At 37.1% G+C, this 19,456-nt stretch overlaps 1 protein-coding gene across 1 annotated transcript in view; it reads right to left on the minus strand.

Annotated features, from left to right (window-relative positions):
* cox10 (cytochrome c oxidase assembly factor heme A:farnesyltransferase COX10) overlaps positions 1 to 19,456 on the minus strand; it is a 56,359-nt gene that overhangs the window by 33,523 nt on the left and 3,380 nt on the right. The window contains exon 4 of the mRNA XM_079801221.1: positions 19,100 to 19,224. Within this exon, the coding sequence (XP_079657347.1) occupies positions 19,100 to 19,224 (125 nt within the window). The remainder of the gene's footprint in view (positions 1 to 19,099; positions 19,225 to 19,456) is intronic.

Raw genomic sequence — 19,456 nt, forward strand, 5'->3', positions numbered from 1 at the left:
TTCTTTCTAGGCGGACCGTTAAAGAACGAGACATCTCCCGGACATCCTGTAGAATTTAACCTATCAGATGATGACTTCGAAACTCCTGAAATGTTTCCAGAAAAGTGTGCCATGTGCATCAGACTTTCAGCCAACGGTCCGTGGGTGTGACGTCAGAGGTTGATCCTAGGTTGCCGCTAACAACACAAAATGAATGGAATATCCTTCTCTAATTTCAATATGCAAAAGAAAATGAAACCCAACCTAACTGGAGTTGAAATTAAGGTATCAAATTCCATGTGACGATACCATTTTTTGTAGCTGACATTTACTAGAACAATGCCATATCTCAAGCACTTGTGTCCATATGGAGCCTGTGGCGAAATATCCCATAGTGTAGTTTGACATAGATTGACACCCTGTGGATCGCAGAGACTGGGGAAATTAACTATTAAACGACTGCCTCTGTTTAAATATTCATTCTTATCCTGAACACCGTGAAATAGGCCATTGAACAGCCTGTGTGCCACCGTGCCATCTGATCAGAGATCACCCACTGATTAAGAGTCTGCCTTTTCACGCTACCCTCCCCAATGGATTCATAGCTTACGGCAGAAATGAAAGCGGAGGTGACTCATCCCTATTGTTAAAGAAGAAGTGTTAAAAAAGGCTCCTAATTTAAGCATCTATTAAATGGAGGGATCACCTTGGTGTTAATTCCTTCCTCAGACACTCTCGCTTTTAGCGCTCATTCACCAGGATGGCAAAAATGCACTTTCAAGGAGCTGGTCACATTGTACGGTGGAACTAATGTGATTACCGAAGGAAATAAAAGATTCATAAATAATTGATAAAGTACAGCATGAACCCCTAAGCGAACACCATCGGCACTTTTTGGGCACTCTTAACAGAGTTGTCATTGACGTTTTGGAGTCCTACCATGCAAAAAAAAAAAAAAACTAAAACATTAAAAAAGAAAAAGGACTGAACAGGACGTCTTTAAGGAGCCGCTCTAATGCCAGCCGGTCTTGCTTTGAGGATGCAGTGGCAGTAAAACAACAGACCACAATGTCGTCATGCCGGTGGAATTTGCAACCCGTTTGAAAATGTATCATCTGTCACTGCATCTCATGGGGCAACAGATAAAACTGCAGGATGGGGCTCTTCAAAATGAGACGGGCTGGTGTGATGTCTTAGGGGGCATCTGGTTACAACTTATGGTTCCTCCAGAGGTTCTGAAAAGCAGCCCAAGAAGAACTAATGTGAAGAACGATGGTAACACAGGTCCTGAGGGACAGAAAGAGCTGTCAAGAATGCCAGAGCTTTAACAGATGGGTCCAGAGAAGGAGGGATTTCGACTCACAGATATCCCAAAACTTTAGACATGTGGCCCAAATTAAGATTTGAAAGATGCTGTCAGCTAACATGAAATAGAATTACATTTTTATTGCTAAAATTGCATAGATTAATATTACATTTCTTAAATCACCTAAACCAGGGGTCGACTACCGAGTGATTGCTGGAACGTGAGCAAAAGGAGAGATGTGTTTATTTAATTCAGATAAAGTACACCGCACATACAGATCTACATTTTGAGGTAATCATTCATCATAGTAACATAGTATCTTGTTTTATTAAGTTAGGAGCTATAAATATGATTTAAATGTGTGATTTAAATTACTCAAATCAATGAAAGCATCACTACTCCGAGTCCTTACACAAAATGTCTCAGCATATTTTTCTGCAACATGACCGTGTAGGAGCTTTCGTCTGTTAGTTTAAATTAGTTTAAGCAAGTGAGATTACTTGGTTAAATGGACTGAACGAAGCTTTGAGGCAAATCATTTTTCCTCGATGATTTTTTTGTATTCGAGTTACTCAAGGAATCGTTTCAGCCCTACATTCAACTGATGAAAAGTAACAGTAAAAACAATGCTGCTTTGCTGAGTAAGTGTTTGTTGACGACCAAATGCATACAGATATGCAAGATGCGTTTCTGAAAGAGCAATTTCAATATGCAAAACATATTTCAGACTAAATGTTAGATTTTAATGATTGTTATTAATTCCTCTCAAAGATCATGTTTTACATCCCAGTATCCCCTTCCAATTTTCTCTCGTGCTCTCACTCGTTTACATTACATTGCTTTTGAAGCAGCCACCCTACGCATGCAAATATGCATTTTAAAAATGCATGGAAACTACAAGCAGGCGACAATCACTGTACAGTCTATGCCACACAAGATTAAGGGTGAGATGCCTGCAGTAAGAACAAGAAGCCTCATGGGATAGTGGTTCCCCTATCTACAGGAACCCCTATGCAGGAGAATATTCTGTGCCGTCAGATATGGAGATGTGATTACTTGGTGTTCTTGTGATGAGTCCTGTTCTTGTTGATCCGTTGATGTTAGGTCTTCTTTATAGATTAGGCATTAAAAATTCATAGCAGGCATCCTTAGAGGAGACACAATCAGTCTGAATAGTTACAAAAACATAACACAATGACAAGCCAATTCAAATAATTTTTTATGAAAAACCAGTAACTATTACAATTAACATTATTAAGGGAAGCAGAAACAGGGACGTTGAGCACTTGTACAACCCTGATCAAACGCAGAACACAACAGGAATTAATGTTTTACAGAGCCATAAATTACTTCAAAGGGTGATTTGATATGCTGCTTCTCAGAGTTACGCATTTAAATTTGCATCTGAATATCTCTTGAGAGCTTGCCAATTGAAGTAGAAGGTGCAAAACCTCCTGAAGGTTCAGATCATTTTATAATCAGCAGGGAATTTCCAAGATCATTTCAACATGGAACTCCCAGAATTAACTATGAATGCATGTTTAACGTTTTTGAGATGAGCAACATCATTGAACAAAAGGGCCAAATCAAAATATAAGCTACTGTGATGGGATGGGGCAATTAAAATTATTAAATAATCAAGTATAATTACACTCAGGTTTCATTCTGCTCAGGTCTTCTAATTCAACAAAGAGATGAGATCATTAACTGTAGAGTGTCAGGATAATTCTTAACCATACAAATCACAACTATTTGTAATTAGGCTTGCTGCGATAGTCGGTGTTGTTGGTGTTCAGGCACAAAACCGGTTACATCACTTGTCCACCCCCCACCGTTGTTTAGATTTTTTTTATAGTAATAAAATAATTGAGTTCAGTTAGAGAACAGACACTACAAATAAAAACTGAACATGTCTGCTTAATAGAGCATGAGCCGAACGAGAGTCGCAGCACAGACCAGCAGCAGGAGTCACATTTCATTTATCGCCAAAGAGTGAGGAGCTGAATGACAAGATGACAGCAGAAGATTTGGTTTCAAAGTGAAATGTAAAAGAGCCTATTTAAGTGAGTTTGTCATTGTACGGTTTTGTTTTTAGGTTTTTTATTAAGAATAATAGGCTAATGAACCCACCATTCAAGCAAGCCGCCCCCGAATTGGCGCTACTTCTAAAACTAAAGTAAAATGCGCACGACTGCACTGTCATTCATTCACGGCCGCATAGTGCGAACGCATTTACGGCCACATTCACGGTGCGTGTCCACTGGCTTGTTTTCAGTTAATTTCAGTTGAGCTTCCATAGGAATTCGTTGAAAACACTTGCTTTGCTCCACTCTGTTATGAAAGCCCGAATGGCCGTGCTCATTTTACTTTCGGTTTGGAATTAGAATTGAAAAGCCCTCGCTGATGATACCGGTATTACCGGTGTTATCACACGTCGATTAACCTGTGGGAAAATTTCCTCACAGTCACATCCCTATTTGTAATCCTAAAAGCATACACAAGTGTTTTTTTATTTTTTTTATTGCTATACCAGAATCTATGGCTATTTTCGTGGCAAGATCTATGCATTTCAAAAGAAACAAATAGTGGTAACATACACTACTCAATAGTATTGAAAATCATGATATTTGATTAAAAAATAGGATTATTACAGGTGAAACAAAATATATTTTCAACAAAATGTGTTTTATAGACAGAGAAGACTGACAAAAATTAGTTAGTGGTACATCAATTCAAATAAATATAACGATAAAACTTAAATAACAAGAATAATAATAATATATTATTATTATAATAATTAAAAAGTAATTTCATAATTCATATATAACCTATATAATAAAAATGATAAATAAAAAATAAATAAATAATACTGCATTATTTTCAACTGTATTATTAATGTTATAACTTTAAGAACATAAATATTTGCAATTATACTGCGTTTAAGATTGTCTTGTTGGCTAGTCTTTCAAACAACCCACCCACTCTGTAATAGGTGGTTTTGCACATACCTACAAGACGACAGGCAACACAAGTGAGGTGAAGCATAGAGAAGGGGGTCAGGGAACTAGATGTGTTTTTCTTTGGCTTGTCAGAAGCTGTTGATGCTCTTGTGTGCATGCCATCCTCTGGCGACCCACCACTCACACCCGTCTATCTCAACAGGGGATATGACACAAAACCACCCCTCAAATACCAGGACAGGATTTACAAAAACAACACTGAGTTGACACCTCACAAAAAAGGTGGTGGGAAAAATGTGATTGTGTCCTCGTTGGCAAGAGGCTGCAAAGAAAAGTATTTTCTTTGCTGTGGCCCCTTCACCCGACTGCTGATTTGCAACCTTTAGCTTGGGAAAAAAGCCTCTTTGGACCCAATTATCAAATTAAGTGGAATTCAGGGTAAAGCTTTTACAGCAATCAACAGAACACCCATGAAGCTCCGTTTAGGCTGACCCCAAAGCTACATCATCACAATAGCAAATTGAGAGTGTGCTGTGTTAAAGGGATAGTTCACCCAAAAGTGAAAATTACCCCATGACTTACTCACCCTCAAAGTGTGTACCTCTAGGTATTTATGACATTCTTCTTTCACACTGTTTGGGGATTCAAAATTTGGGCTGCAATTTAATGCCATTATAATGCTTGGATTAGCCAGGACATTTTTTAATATAACTCCGATTGTATTCGTCTGAAAGAAGAATGTCATATACACCTACGATGGCTTGAGGGTGAGTAAATTATGGGATAATTTTTGGGTGAACTATCCCTTTTACATAATTCCACAAAAATATTAAGCAGAACACACGGTTTCAACAATGATAGAATTTGAAAAATATTTATTGAGTAGCAAATCAACATTTTAGAATGATTTACGAAGGATCATGTGAGTATTTAGCTTTTCCATCACAGGAATACATTTAATTTTAAAATATTAAAATAAAAAAACATTTTAAATTGCAATAGTATTTCACAATATTACTATTTTTACTGTATTTTTAAAATCAAATAAACGTGGCCTTAGTAAGCATAAAGCCGGATGCACACGGTGTGATTTTGGCCACGATTTGGCCGTCTGAGACAAATTTTGCACATCCTTAAAGATTCCTCAAAGATTCCAGATTAGGCTAAAATCTGAAATCTTTTATTGGTAGTTTGACATGTTCACCGACAGCCGATTAATGACCGTTGCGATCAAATTTTACCTCAGACGAAATTCTGGCAGTGTCAGAAGATTTGGCGCACAGTCCTGCAAAGTTACTTCTCCTATGATGACCGTCAAATTGTCTTAATTTTATTTTCAAGACAAACCACGACCAAAAGGAGTGCTAGAGATGTCTTTGTAGCCACCATTTCAATCCCGTGTGTAATGCAGCTCACCTGTCCTGTCTTGAAAATAAAATGAAGACAATTTATATCATAGGAGAAGTCACATTGCAGGACCGCAAATCTTCTGACACTACCGGAATTTCGCCTGAGGTAAAATTTCATCGCAACGGTCATTAACCTGTTAAACTGCAACCCCACTTTGGGGCTCACAGCTGAAAACGACCTACCTGAATTAAAACAATTATAGCTCCTGAGAACAGTGTGCTACAGGCACAATTAAGGTATCTTTGGAAAGAAGACACTTGGGACTCTACTAAAAAGCAATCAGAGTTGATAATTCTCAAACAGATAAAAAATTATAATAGTTGAAATGCCTCAAAAATTATTTGCACTACACAGAATGTTGTATTATTTCATGTAAAAATATATGAAAATAGACCTGGAGGAATCCAGTTCAGTTATGGATTGAAAGCCACACGACTTATCAGTTTATATTTCAAGTTTGAGGAAGATATAATGAAAAATGTGGTTCCTGCAAGCTTTTTTCCAAGACTATGTCTGTTCCATTTCTCCCTCCGCCTGCTTGAGGCACATCCCCAGAAATGACATCTCCCAACTAAAACAATTGCAGTTGCTGAACAATTTGCACTACATGCACAATTTAGACATCTTTAAAAAGAAGACACTTTAGAGTTTATTACCCAAACATTAAAGTAGAAAAAACTTAGAAAGACAAACAGTTATAGAAGTTGAAGTGTCTTGAAGATGATTTGTGCTACAATGAACACTTTATTATTTGATGTAAAAATATATGAAAATAAGCCTGGAGGAATCCAGTTAGTTAATGAATTGAAAGGCACAAGTCTCATCAGTTTATATTTAAAATTTGACGAAGATATCATGAAAAATGGGGTTCCTGCATGCTTTTTTCTAAGAATATGTCCAGGTGCCAAGAAACCTAAAGGAGACTTGATAACCTAATGTTATGAAGTGTACTGCAAGCTGTTTTAGCCATCATATATGATGCTTGAATGCTTTTTCAACTATAAAATAATAGGCAGAACCATAAGACTTTGTATTAGTGATTTATTTGTACAACAGAACTTATAAAAATATAATAAAAATGAAATATTAATAAAAAAAGAGCTAAACTTCTTTGCATCTGAAAATACAACAAGTAATATAAGTATAATAACTATAAATATAACTAGTAATATAAATAACAATATAATATAAATATATAGCTATAAAAACACACACAATTTGCAAATGTAAAAAAAAAAACATTTACTGGCCTTTTACTGGCGGATTCAGGTCTACAACAGCAAGTGCAGATCTTGAAGAATCTGAAAGCGTTCTTCTCTTTTCTGCTGGTTGGCTGGTGCTTGGATGCCATAGCTCATCTGAAGACTCAACCTGATGCCTGTAGAATGGCAAGGAAAGGAAAGAGAATTAGCACTGCATGTCCTATTTCTGTATAGTTTGCCCATTCAATCAACAATCACACTGTCATCATTCACTCTAATTACAGGCCATCCCATGAACAATGAAACTGATGGGCAGTCGGTTAGACAGCAGTCATATTGACGGCCACCTATACATTCTCACACAGCCCAAGCATCAATCTAACGGCCGGCTATACAGTGAGCATTCATATTGACGGCGGCCCATACATTCGCACACAGTCCTACAATCAATATAATGGCCGGTGATACAGTGAGCATTCAACAATCACACAGATGGTCGGCCGTCTGTGTGTGCTAGAAAAAATGCTAAATATCAGTATATGTATAATCTATACTGGTATATTGTAATTTTTCTAGCACACAGGAAAAACATAAAATAAATACAGTCTCAATATATATATATATATATATATATATATATATATATATATATATATATATATATATATATATATATATATATATATATATATATATATATATATATATATATAAACAATTACTGGTGTTATATATATATATGTTTTATTTACACACACACGGGGAAAAATTATATATACTTTTTCCCCATGTGTGCTAGGAAAAATACAAAATATCAGCATATGTATAATGCATACTGGTATATTGTAATTTTTCTAGCACACAGGAAAAACATAAAATAAATACAGTCTCAATATATATATATATATATATATATATATATATATATATATATATATATAAACAATTACATGTGTTATATATATATATGTTTTATTTACATACACATGGGGAAAAATTATATATACTTTTTCCCCATGTGTGCTAGGAAAAATGCAAAATATCAGCATATGTATAATGCATACTGGTATATTGCATTTTTTCTAACACACAGAAACAATAAAATAAATACATTCTCACACACATTCTCAATATACATAAACAACTACACATAGCAACTCACCGGTATGTTATTGGATCAGCTCTGTCAACAAGCACCGTCATCGCTGTCTTGACTCTTCTCAATGGTTTTCCACACCGCTGCTTCGAGTGAGCTCAAATAAAGCATCTTCAACACAATAAAAACTTCTTTTGACGATCCATTGGATAATACATTCCGTCCAGTTAGTAAGATTAGCAAACAGTTACTACAAAGAGACCGTCTGTTTGTTTACTAGCCCGTTAGCTTTATGCTGTCAGTGGGGGGTGTCAAACTCGCTGCATCTCGTGGGGAGATTGCGCCACATTGGCACATTCAAATGAATAAATATTCACGCCCATGTGACAAATATACACATGCAAGATCTCGTTGGAATCGTGTGCTCATTGGCTACATTTTCTGTCAGTCATGACGATTCAATGCTTTTATTGGCTCCAGATAAACAGACATTATCATTGGATGAGCACGTCATGACATCAGATAAAACGAGTGCCATGGTTGGATATTTTTGACTATATCGCGGCTATCTTTGCATGTTTTTGAGTGGGGTTAGTTGTATTTTGTTCGTAACATTCTAAGGTATAAACCCATGCCACTTTATGCTACCGGGAGACTGTTTTTGGTGCATTATTTTATTGCATAACAGTCTAGTATGATACTTCGCTCCGCGGAAATGCGATGTAAACAAAGGATTAACCATCAATATTACACCGTTATTGTTTCGTTGGATTAAAATGCTCTATGGGATGTTATTCAGTGGACCTTCACCTTTCCATTCATTCTGGAATGTTTAGCAGAGGATGCGTGTGTGGCTCGTAATTAGGACATTAAAGGTAGGTGCTCTGTTTTTAATTATGCTTGATTTGATGTGTATTGCTTACATTCATGCAAAAATACAGCCGTTATAAGCTTTTCATTGAAAAACAGTGGTCTGTCCTCGATGCTTGAGGTTTAGACCTTTAGAATGATATATAGTTTGTCAAGATTAATGATGTTTTTTTGCGTTAAATCTATTAACAAACATTACACTCGTGCTAAAAATAGCGCTTCAACCCGTGCACGTGCTCATGAACGTTAAGGAGTTAATCGGCTGTCGGTGAACATGACAAACTAACGATTGATTGATGATATATAACTCAGGACGAGTTTTCTTGCGTGCGTCCGTTTTTAACAAGCCTTGACTATCGTTGTGTTGTCTGACATTAATGACCACTTAGATCTTACAGTGTGACATGGTTTACAGCGGGGATCATGTTCATGCAATCATAAAGGACTATTATAAATCGCACCCGGCTTGAGACACATTAAAAAAAATGACAGACCCCAAAATGTATATAATGGAAATATAAAAGGGAATGACAAACTGTTTGACCATACATTAAAGGACAGGGAATGCAGGGAATGTTTATTTAAAAAAATAAACACTTCTAAAATGTTCTTCCTAATTATTACTGCATTTCTGTTTTGCGCCACTAGTGCTGCAGAAATAACTGTACCTTTAAAAATTAAACATTGAAAGGTCCAAATCCAAAATCACAAAAGACTAGGGATGCACCGAAATAAATTCTTGGCCGAAACCGAAAAAGAGGAAACCAAGGGCGAAAACCGAAACACCGAAAGAAATTATGGCAATTATTTGTACTATTGCATTTATGGCTATGACTGTGTACTAACTTTACTAAATTCGAGGCATTGCAATTGCATAAATTAATATTAAAGTTTCAAAGTAGGGCTGCTCGATTATGGAAAAAATCATAATCACGATTATTTTGGTCAATATTGAAATCACGATTATGTAACACGATTATTTCACATGACTTTGGGAATGTGTTGCATTTATTAAAAATACACCTTTCAACAATTCAATTGAAATTGTAACATTTGTTGTACTTTTTGAACTATTAAAATAAATAATATAACATATATTCAAATCAAAGTATAAAAGTATTCACGTAAAAATGATAATCACAAATAAATAAGATCAACAATATGGTTCGGCTATGCTTTTCATGTACGTCTAACATTAGTTTTCAGGTACAGAAATGTATCAAATGTAAAATAACATTGCATATTTGAGTGCATAAATTAAAGATGAATCCTATTAAACTTACAAAAGCTATTCAATCCGGATCGGATATGCGTCGTCTTTATCGACTGTATAAAGTTTACTTAAGGCATATTGAGACAATGTCTGCTAGAATACTCATCATGATGGACATGTTGACATACGTTTTGTGTGAGTTTGTCCGTTCAAGAGCAAGACTTGAAAGAGAACTCAATATTTGCGCGCTGAGAGACGTGTGCGCGCTCTCGGATGAGTGCACAGAGATACATTTCCTCACAGCGCGCGCGGCTTCTCATTCGCGTCTTCTGGCACTAAACCCGGGTGACGACGGTGAAAACGACTGGTCATATTCAAACATACGGCAGCACTCGCATGCATTGAACAAAGTTTACAAAGAGAGAATTATTTGAGAAATATGAGGGAAAAAAGGACGTTTACACGGCACCCCTGCTCTCGTCAGTTTTTGTTTCTTTATTAGATTGTCATAGGTCACTCTGTGTTTAATTTTCAAGTGGTTAAACAAATTCGTGGTGTTCCCTTGCGTTGCAGCCACTGCATGTAGCAAATCTTGCACGTAGCATGTTTCTGCTCGTCGTCTGATTCCTCAAAGCCAAACTGTTCCCAGACAACGGAGTTGGTTTTGCCTTTTTTGCTCACCAAACGCTGCTGTAACTGCCCTCCTTCTGCCATCTTTACTCGCGCCGAGTTTTTAAATTCCAGCGGATGATATGCACACGAGACTCCCGATCTGAGAGAGTTTGTGGCTTCGGGAGGGGCGGATGAGCGCGTGCGCGTTTCATTCAGAACGCAAGACAAAATAAGAGTGTTCTTGCAAAACTGAACATGGCAAAATAATCGTTTTTTCTCGATTGTACTATTTTGGTGATCGTTGGGAGGCAAAATCGAAATCGAAATTCGATTAATTGCACAGCCCTATTTCAAAGAATAAATCAATTACAAATTACGCCAATATTTATTTAGCACATTGCAACAATGCACAGTATAAAATAAAATTCAAACTAAAATGTTTAACTTGACCCCACTCATTTGTACATTAAATAATAATGTACAGGCCTACAGAAAGGTTTTAAAATTAAATGTTCTCTCATAAAAACAAAGTGCATTTAGGTCTATTTTATTTTTTCTCTGTAGGACTACTACAAGAAAGTGCATTCAGAACAGGTGCATTAGGTCTAATAATCAACACTCAAATAACAATACGCAAAAATGTAAACTTCACATAAGGCAGTTTTTGCAATAACTTCTAAATCTGATTATAAAATAGTTTATCCAATTCGTTGTTGAAATATAATCATTTATACACAGTGTCTGTCATTTTCATGACAGGTTTATTTAAACATGCATGAAATAATCAAGATATCATAAACAGGTTAAGTAGAATATAATAAATATAACGGCTAATATAGGTCATATATTTAGTGAAAGAGTTGATTTACTCTAGTGAATAAAATTCTGTGGACACTGAATGACTGCCTGAGGTAAATGTGATGCTAAAGTTATAACTTACAATGTTTAGTTTAAAGCAGTTATATTGACGTCTTTTCGCCATTGAAACACTGATTGAGCGATTACACCACATGTGATACGTGACAGTAAGTTGTAATGCATCCTCAACACACCTTAGATGTTCATTCATGTTTATTCTTAAGGAAGAGATGATCGATCGCGCTCACAGATGATCGTGTTCACGCGCGTGCGCGCCGCCGCTTGAACTGTGATGTGATCAGTGATGCCACATTAAAGAGCGTCAAAACCGCATTTATCGTTTGAATTTCGTGATACATGTTGATCAATGTTGGTGTGGGAACTCGGATTGAAGTGTGCTCCACGCTTAAAACATGCCCACTGTTAAAGATTGCATTCGGAAACCGTTTGGTTTCATAGTGAAGTCTGGTCCTCTTCTCATCGAGAACATGAGCTCTCGCTGTCAGTGCTTGTGCATGGAGCAGACGTGGGTGTTTCTCAGATATACTGAAATACGTACACACCGCAGACATGTTGCTTCAGACAAGCACGTGCAGGTCGCGGTTTCTGTTTGCGTCATCACAACATTTCGGCCATATTGTTTCGGTGATAAAAGTCTTTCGGTGGCCGAATATTCGGTGCATCCCTACAAAAGACGTAACCGTATGTGACATAGAGATACAACTGAACACTGCATCCCTAGGTGAAATGCAGTATCAACTTTGGCTGGCCATTGTTAGGGGTTTGTGTTTTTACAGCATTCCTGACAGTTTCCAAACAAGGTTACACTGAAATAAGAAACCACAAAATTGCAATGTGACTTCAGGAAATACTCCAAGGAACCAAAGGCTAAAAGCTACAGCCACTAATTCCCAGGCCTGTCTTTCCCGTCTCAAAGTAAATCTCATCACGATCACAAGTAAACACAAACAGAGACGAACTCCACTGGCTCCTGAGATACCAAAAATCAGCTGCTTGGTGTTTGATGTTCAATCCACAGACACCAAAGCTTAACAGGATCCACCTTAACTTTGATTTGTTTGTCGTATGTTTAGTGGACTCTACAAGCTTGAAAAGGATCATCTTTGATCACGGAAAACCGCACGGGGGTGGCAGTGATGTTTTATAATGGGGGGGGGAAAAACTGGCACCACATCTAAGGACGTCATTCTTCCTTTATTTTCCTCTCTGGGAGTTATAAAAACCAAAAGGATGAGTTAAGAGCGGGGATCAGTTACCGCCAGGTATGGGTGTGCCCAAGACCTGTCACATTACACAAGATGAGTCAGGACTAGGAGAATGAGATCAGAGAGTTACTACAATGACCACATGGCACTGATTTGTGGCATTCAACCAGTTACTCGGTTGGTTTCACAAAGCCACAGAGAAAGAACAGTGTTCATCGCATAGACGGCACCCCAAATAAATAAATCATCCCAATTAAATCAGAACGACTTTCATTAGCCAAGTGTGATGCAAAACTGTGTCAGTAGGGTATACACACCAGGAATTTGTCTCTGTACGAGCTGCTACCAGATATGATGACAATCACGTCACAGTTTCTGCATGCACACAGATCTCGAAGACTTCAAAAAGAGCTTGAGGCTTCAGGAACAAAGAGACAGACTGTATACTATAACTTGTTCTGTTGCACTGTATTTGAACAGCGTAAACAAATCTGGTACCCGGTGTGATTTACATCCAACTTCCAATTTAATCCACACTTACAAATAAAACCATACACTCCGCCTTACCTTTATTTCTAGTGATTTTATCCAATGCAACTTCAACATGACGTTTTACCAGTGTTTTCTCTGGGATTAAAACCCATGACCTTGGTGTCGCTAGGGCCGTTTTCAACAGGGTCTGATTTACAAAATTCGTGCAAATGATTTTTTGGGTGGTATAACCCAATGAATCTGTCAGCTAGTAAAGGTGTTGCTAAACTGGACTGCTTTAAACATTATTTATATGCAAAGGTAACAATGAAACAATAATAATGTGAAAATACAAAGCAAGATGCATCAAAGAAAAGACAAGAACGAGTCACGGAATTATTATGTACAATGGAAAGTGGAGTTTGTTTGTGCACATTTGGCAAACAAAACCTGCAACATTGTATCAACATAGAATTCAAATGACTTATAGGCTATTTTAGTGCCTTTTTTGTTGAAAAAGCCAGTCATCCAATCAGAATTCAGAGTCAAATTGTTAAAATATTGATTTTACGGTTTTGTCTTTCATATTTAACTTTTTTTCTATGTAATTATAATTATATTATTAACATGATGAAGTGATGTATGATTTCACCCTTAAAGGCTACTGACGCACTACTATGGTTGCAATTAAATTTCTATGCATGTACACGTCAGCGGATGTGAAACCAAATGACAGCTTTGAGTAGGAGGTGAGACAGAGAGGCCAGACATAGTCTCTTTCCATACTGTAACGTGTGGAGTGAAGACTTTGTGCAGATGCAAACCGCTTGCCACAAGAAAGCCTGCTCCACGGCCTATGGATTAAATGTCCTCTGAAGCCACAGAAAGCCTATTAGTCTCCGACTGAACCTTCAGAAACACTTGCGGAAGTCACAAGGCCATCTAGACAGTACCAGAGCAAACCAAAGTGTGCATCAGAAATACCCATGTTCCACTTAAATTATAAAACTAACATCTGATACCTGTGTTCCAACATGTTTTTTTGGCATATAAAAGCACACGTGATTGATGGACCTGTTCTAAGTACTCCATCCCTCCTCACTGTTCCTGCTCAATTAGAACTTCAAAGACGGCACATCAAACGCTACAAATTTACAGAGCGCCCATCTGTCCGCCTTCACTCGCGCCATATTCGTCCATTACCTCAGCCCTTTCAGCCTCCTGGACCTTGTATCAGTTTCATTGTTAAATGCACTTAATGACCAGGTGAGCCCTGATTTTGAACTGCGCAAAAACGTCAATTATACCAAATCAACCTTTTCCCTGCCATTATAACTTCATTATATTACTTGAAAAATTAGTTGGCTTCTTCGCTGTAAGATTTCTTTAAACCTTTCATGCCTATCCAAGTTTTCCCCACATGTTTTTAACTCATCTATGAATGACTAATTTAGCATCAATTCAAATGTGCAGTGTTATTCAGCATACTAAATCAACAGGGTTCCGACACCTTTTAATCAACTGTTAAAACTTAGAAACTCCGGATTATTAGATAAGGATTAAAAAAAATTATAAGTGAAGACAATTTTGGCACAAAACGACAATTTCTGTAAAATAAAAATATAATAAAATATTAAGTTCATATTTAAATAGGCTTCATTTTCTTATTCTTTTTAAAGAATAGTTTATTCAGCAAAGATGCATTAAATTGATCAAAAGTGACAGTAAAGACTTTTAAATAACAAAAAAAAATAGTAACTCCACAAAAATATTGTTTTCAACACTGCTAACAACAAAAGTTTCTAGAGCTACAAATCTGCATATCAGAATGATTTTTAAAGAATAATTTAATCATGTGACTGAAGACTGGAGTTATCGCAAGGGTTGGGTACCGAAACCCGGTGCCAATATGGCAATATAGCATGTAATCGGGACCGAATCAGAACGCAGATTTCGGTGCCACTTAAATTCAAACGTGCTTTTGTGCCTTGGCTGGCGGCGAGCCAGAGACGGACACATTCAGCGCTCGTCACATATCACAACTACCGGTATTCAATGTTTTCAACCACATAATGTTTATTTTAGGTTCCAGACATTTAAATGCTCATAAGTACTAGCAAAAAATACACACAGATATCTATAGCCGCAATGACAATCCTTTCAGACAGTTATAATTTGACTATGTGTTTTATTCATATCAGATACACAGTATATAGTAACTATGTAGTTTACTCTATTCTTCTCCCAGTTCACCGGTCACTTACTTTCATGTATTTCATAAGACGTGGATAACATTACGTGTTGTAAATCCGACAGATCCGATTCTCTGAGGCGCAAACTAACATGGCGGCGCCCGAACACATATTTGAAAATCAGAATATCAGATAGTTTGTGACATAGTTAATAAGTTTGTGAATATTTTGAATAAAAACAAAATAAACCCGATACAGCTGAGCTGTCATAAAGCACTATTGTGGCTGCTGTGTATCATGTGAAAAGCATGATATGTCGCCATGGAAACAATAAGGCGATGCATTCTAAAATATATAGCCAGAGAATATGGTCATATTTCTGCAAAATAAAGCTGAACCTTGAAGCTGGTTTGTGGCATACCATGAATAGTGACTACTTTGCTGTTATTACTGTAACTGTTATTTAGTGTTAAATTAGGCCTGGGTTAGGTGGCTTAGGTTTTACTGTGAATTTGTTAAGTTAACTGTGTTTTGTATTTATTTATATTTATATATTTAAGTATACTTAAACTTTTAATACATTTTTAAATAAAAAAAAGGTTTTCAATAAAAAGCCATTATTTAATGTCATCCACCTCGTTTTGTGGCTCTTTTTTTTTTTTTTTTTTTTAAGTATCGGATCAGGCAGCGTTTTGGCACCGGTACGGTTTTAAAAGTATCGGTTTGTTACCGGTATCGTAAAAAACACAAACGATACCCAACCCTAGTTATCGCTGCTGAATATTCAGCTTCGCCATCACAGGAATAAAATGATTTAATATATTAAAATAGAAAACAGTTACTTTAAATTATAATAATATTTCACTACAATTGCAATTATATTGTATTACTGCTTTTACAGTCTGATCAAATAAAAGTAGGCTTGGGGAGACTTCTTACAGAAAATGTTTTTAAAAATCTTACCAACCCTTTTAAGACTAATCAGGTAGAAGTGCATAATCTAAACATGTCAACCAAACACACACCTATGCGATGCAGACATATCACAGAAAAAGGTTAGCAATCAGTCATTAAACAAAACCCAACCCATGAATGCCCAACCTGAGGAGCAAATATTTGCTTGTTCGTTTCTGCACCATCTAGTCCACAGGTATGAAAGGCCACCAGCATATGACACAATGAGGTCAGGCTAATCTAACGCCACGGTAATGGGTAAACACACTGCAGAGACACCACTAAAAAGTAAAAAGGCCAAGTGTAGGATCTTCCTGTTGAAAACAGGTCAGCAGGTGAACGAGCCAGTGGTGTGATCGTGACCTTCTGACAAAATACAGGTCACACCTGTGTTTTGGTCAAGGAGCTGCAGGTGTTGAAAGAGGTTGATGTAACAGCCTTCAATTTGGCTAATACTCTTGAGTCATGAAGACCTTACTGCACAGAACGTGCTCAGATTTGAGCAGAAAGCTGATTACGGATGGAGCAAACCAGAGCGTATACAACGTGCGTCTCTCGCTCTCTGTTTCTTCTCATTCTAGCTCTGCAAATGCTTTCATCTGAAAAAAAAAAGAGTAACACAGCTAATCTTGCTTAATGTATTTTTTTTTTTTTAGATACACAGCAGGAGTGGAATGCAAAAGACTCTTCAATTGGCTCACTTAAACACTGATTTCTTTTCTCCCTCTCGCTCTAAATGAACGACAAACTGCACTGTGAGAGCCCATATCGAGTGTTTGTGTCCTGTGTTTGTGTAACACACAATGAAACTCTGCTGGGTATTGCGGGACTCCCTGAAGTCAAGCCAACGCTGCAATGAGACTTCATCCATCTAGCTGTACACAAGCAAAACAATAGAAAAATCAACAGACCGCCAAGTAGGCAATTACTCCGGCTGGAATGCTTGTGCAGAGTCGAGGTTAAGTACCAAAACTAGCGGGTAATACATTTCTAACCATCTACAACAGGATTTGTGGGGTCTGCCATGGGCTTGCATTATCACATCCCATTTTTACATGTCACATGGATAATAAACCAATGTAAAAGCCACAATGAAAGTACATTTGTTAACTGTGAAAGTAAAGGCCTCTGCTAGAAGTAAACAGATATATCTAGAGTACAGAGAAGTTCTTGAATTCAGAAATGACTGATCCATTGACAAAGCTGTCAGTACACCAGCAACTGAAAACGGAATCTGAAAGAAATGTCCAGGTCACATTTCACTAAAAGCAATGATAATAATAATAAACATATTTTGCATAAGGTATTTTTACTATTAGGACCTATAAATGCATTATAATGCACAGAACAATTATTCAAATTAAGCAGATTTTACCTCCAAATTCTCATTACTATAATGTGTCTGTTAGTGTAAAAAAATATTTTTTATAATGATTCATTATGGCATTATTTTTTTATCTATATAAAAAGATCTATGTTATTGTTTTAATTAAAAGGAAGGAGTAGAAGGAGAAGCAGTGAAATGTAACCTGAACAACCCTTCGTGAGATTGACCCAGGTAACATTTGTTAAAGGCACACTATGTAGTTTTTTGCCGCTAGAGGTCGCCTATTCAAAACAAAGGAATCTTGGGAGTTGTAGTCTTCACCTCACAGCCGGTGGAAAAGAATCAAACGGGACGCGGACAGAAATCATGTTCATGGATGAGATTATTAACGGTACTGTAGTATGAAGCAGAGCAGGGCCGAGTCCTGTGGGAGCTGAACGAGGTCGATGATTCCCGTTTGATTCTAATGAGAGACGAGCGTGACACGGCTCGACAGCAGCGAAACTATTATTATTCCATGGTCGCCGCTTCTTCCGGTCAAGTGTATGTGGGGTAATGTAGCGCTGTTTTATCATATTTGATACATTTGAGTGTGTTGAACATTATGTTATAAATGTGCATTCGCTCTGCGGCTGCAATGAGACACTTGTTGCACACTCCAGTAAGCTACATCGATATTAGAATATCATATTAATATATGCCGGATGGCTTGTGTTGCTTAATTTTAAAACATATTGTATGATGGAGAATATGCTGTATATTACTGCAACATAATACGCTTTCCATCTATAAATGTCTCCATACAGTTGTTCCCTTGTCTGATAAAACACATAATATATTAAAGCATTTGGTGTTTCCATGGTTTCTACACAAAACGGGAAATCGAGGGTAACGCGGGTGTGATGTCATTGATAGGCGACGCACAGACACGGTCCGTGTCCTGGTTAAAATAGCTTATTTCTCTGGATTGAAACATTCGTGGAAAAATTTGGGATAATGTAAGTACACAATTCAACAAAATATAAAACATTGTTCTAGTGGTTTTTGTATATTTTAATCCAAAAATCTTACATATTGTGCCTTTAAAATGCCTTAGCAGGTACCAGTAATCTAAAAATGCCCAAGTACATGGTGATTAATCATTCTGGCTTGATTAATTAATCACAGTATCCACATGTATCAGGCATTTTGGATATAAAAGTACACAAGATCAGATGCACGTGAGTTGAATACACATATGCGCACACACACACACACACACACACACACACACACACACACACACACACACAATGAAATAGTCTATCAATTGCTAGCATATTCCAGATGGATGTCAGGTCGCTAGGCTTCATATGTTGTGTTTGGTCCTGTCACGTTCTGCTGAGTGTGCAGTTATTTCATGAATGTGCATGGGGTGACTGACCTGATTGATGGAATTGGCTGTACAGGATGCGAGACCTGTTCCGATTGAAGCCATCAAAAAAGTGACAGGGTCAAAGGGCACTGGAGCCATGGCATAGCCAGCAGCTGCGGTAGTAACCACAAGAGCTACGGACAAAAAAAGAACGAGTGAGTTTACAAGATCTATTCAGATGAAACTGTTTCTACAAAACAGAAAATGATTAAATAAATAAAACTTTTGGCAGCATTTCATTGAACTTTCCAGTTGTTTGGCCTTATAGACACTTAAAAAAAAATCAAATTCAACAACAACAAAAAGAATAGTGTCTGCGATTCATCCTCTAACTAATAACTAAAGAATCAGGTCAAAAACAGGTAG

The sequence above is a fragment of the Gobio gobio genome (assembly GCF_949357685.1).
Source record: "Gobio gobio genome assembly, chromosome: 20".
In the NCBI taxonomy this organism is placed as follows: domain Eukaryota; kingdom Metazoa; phylum Chordata; class Actinopteri; order Cypriniformes; family Gobionidae; genus Gobio; species Gobio gobio.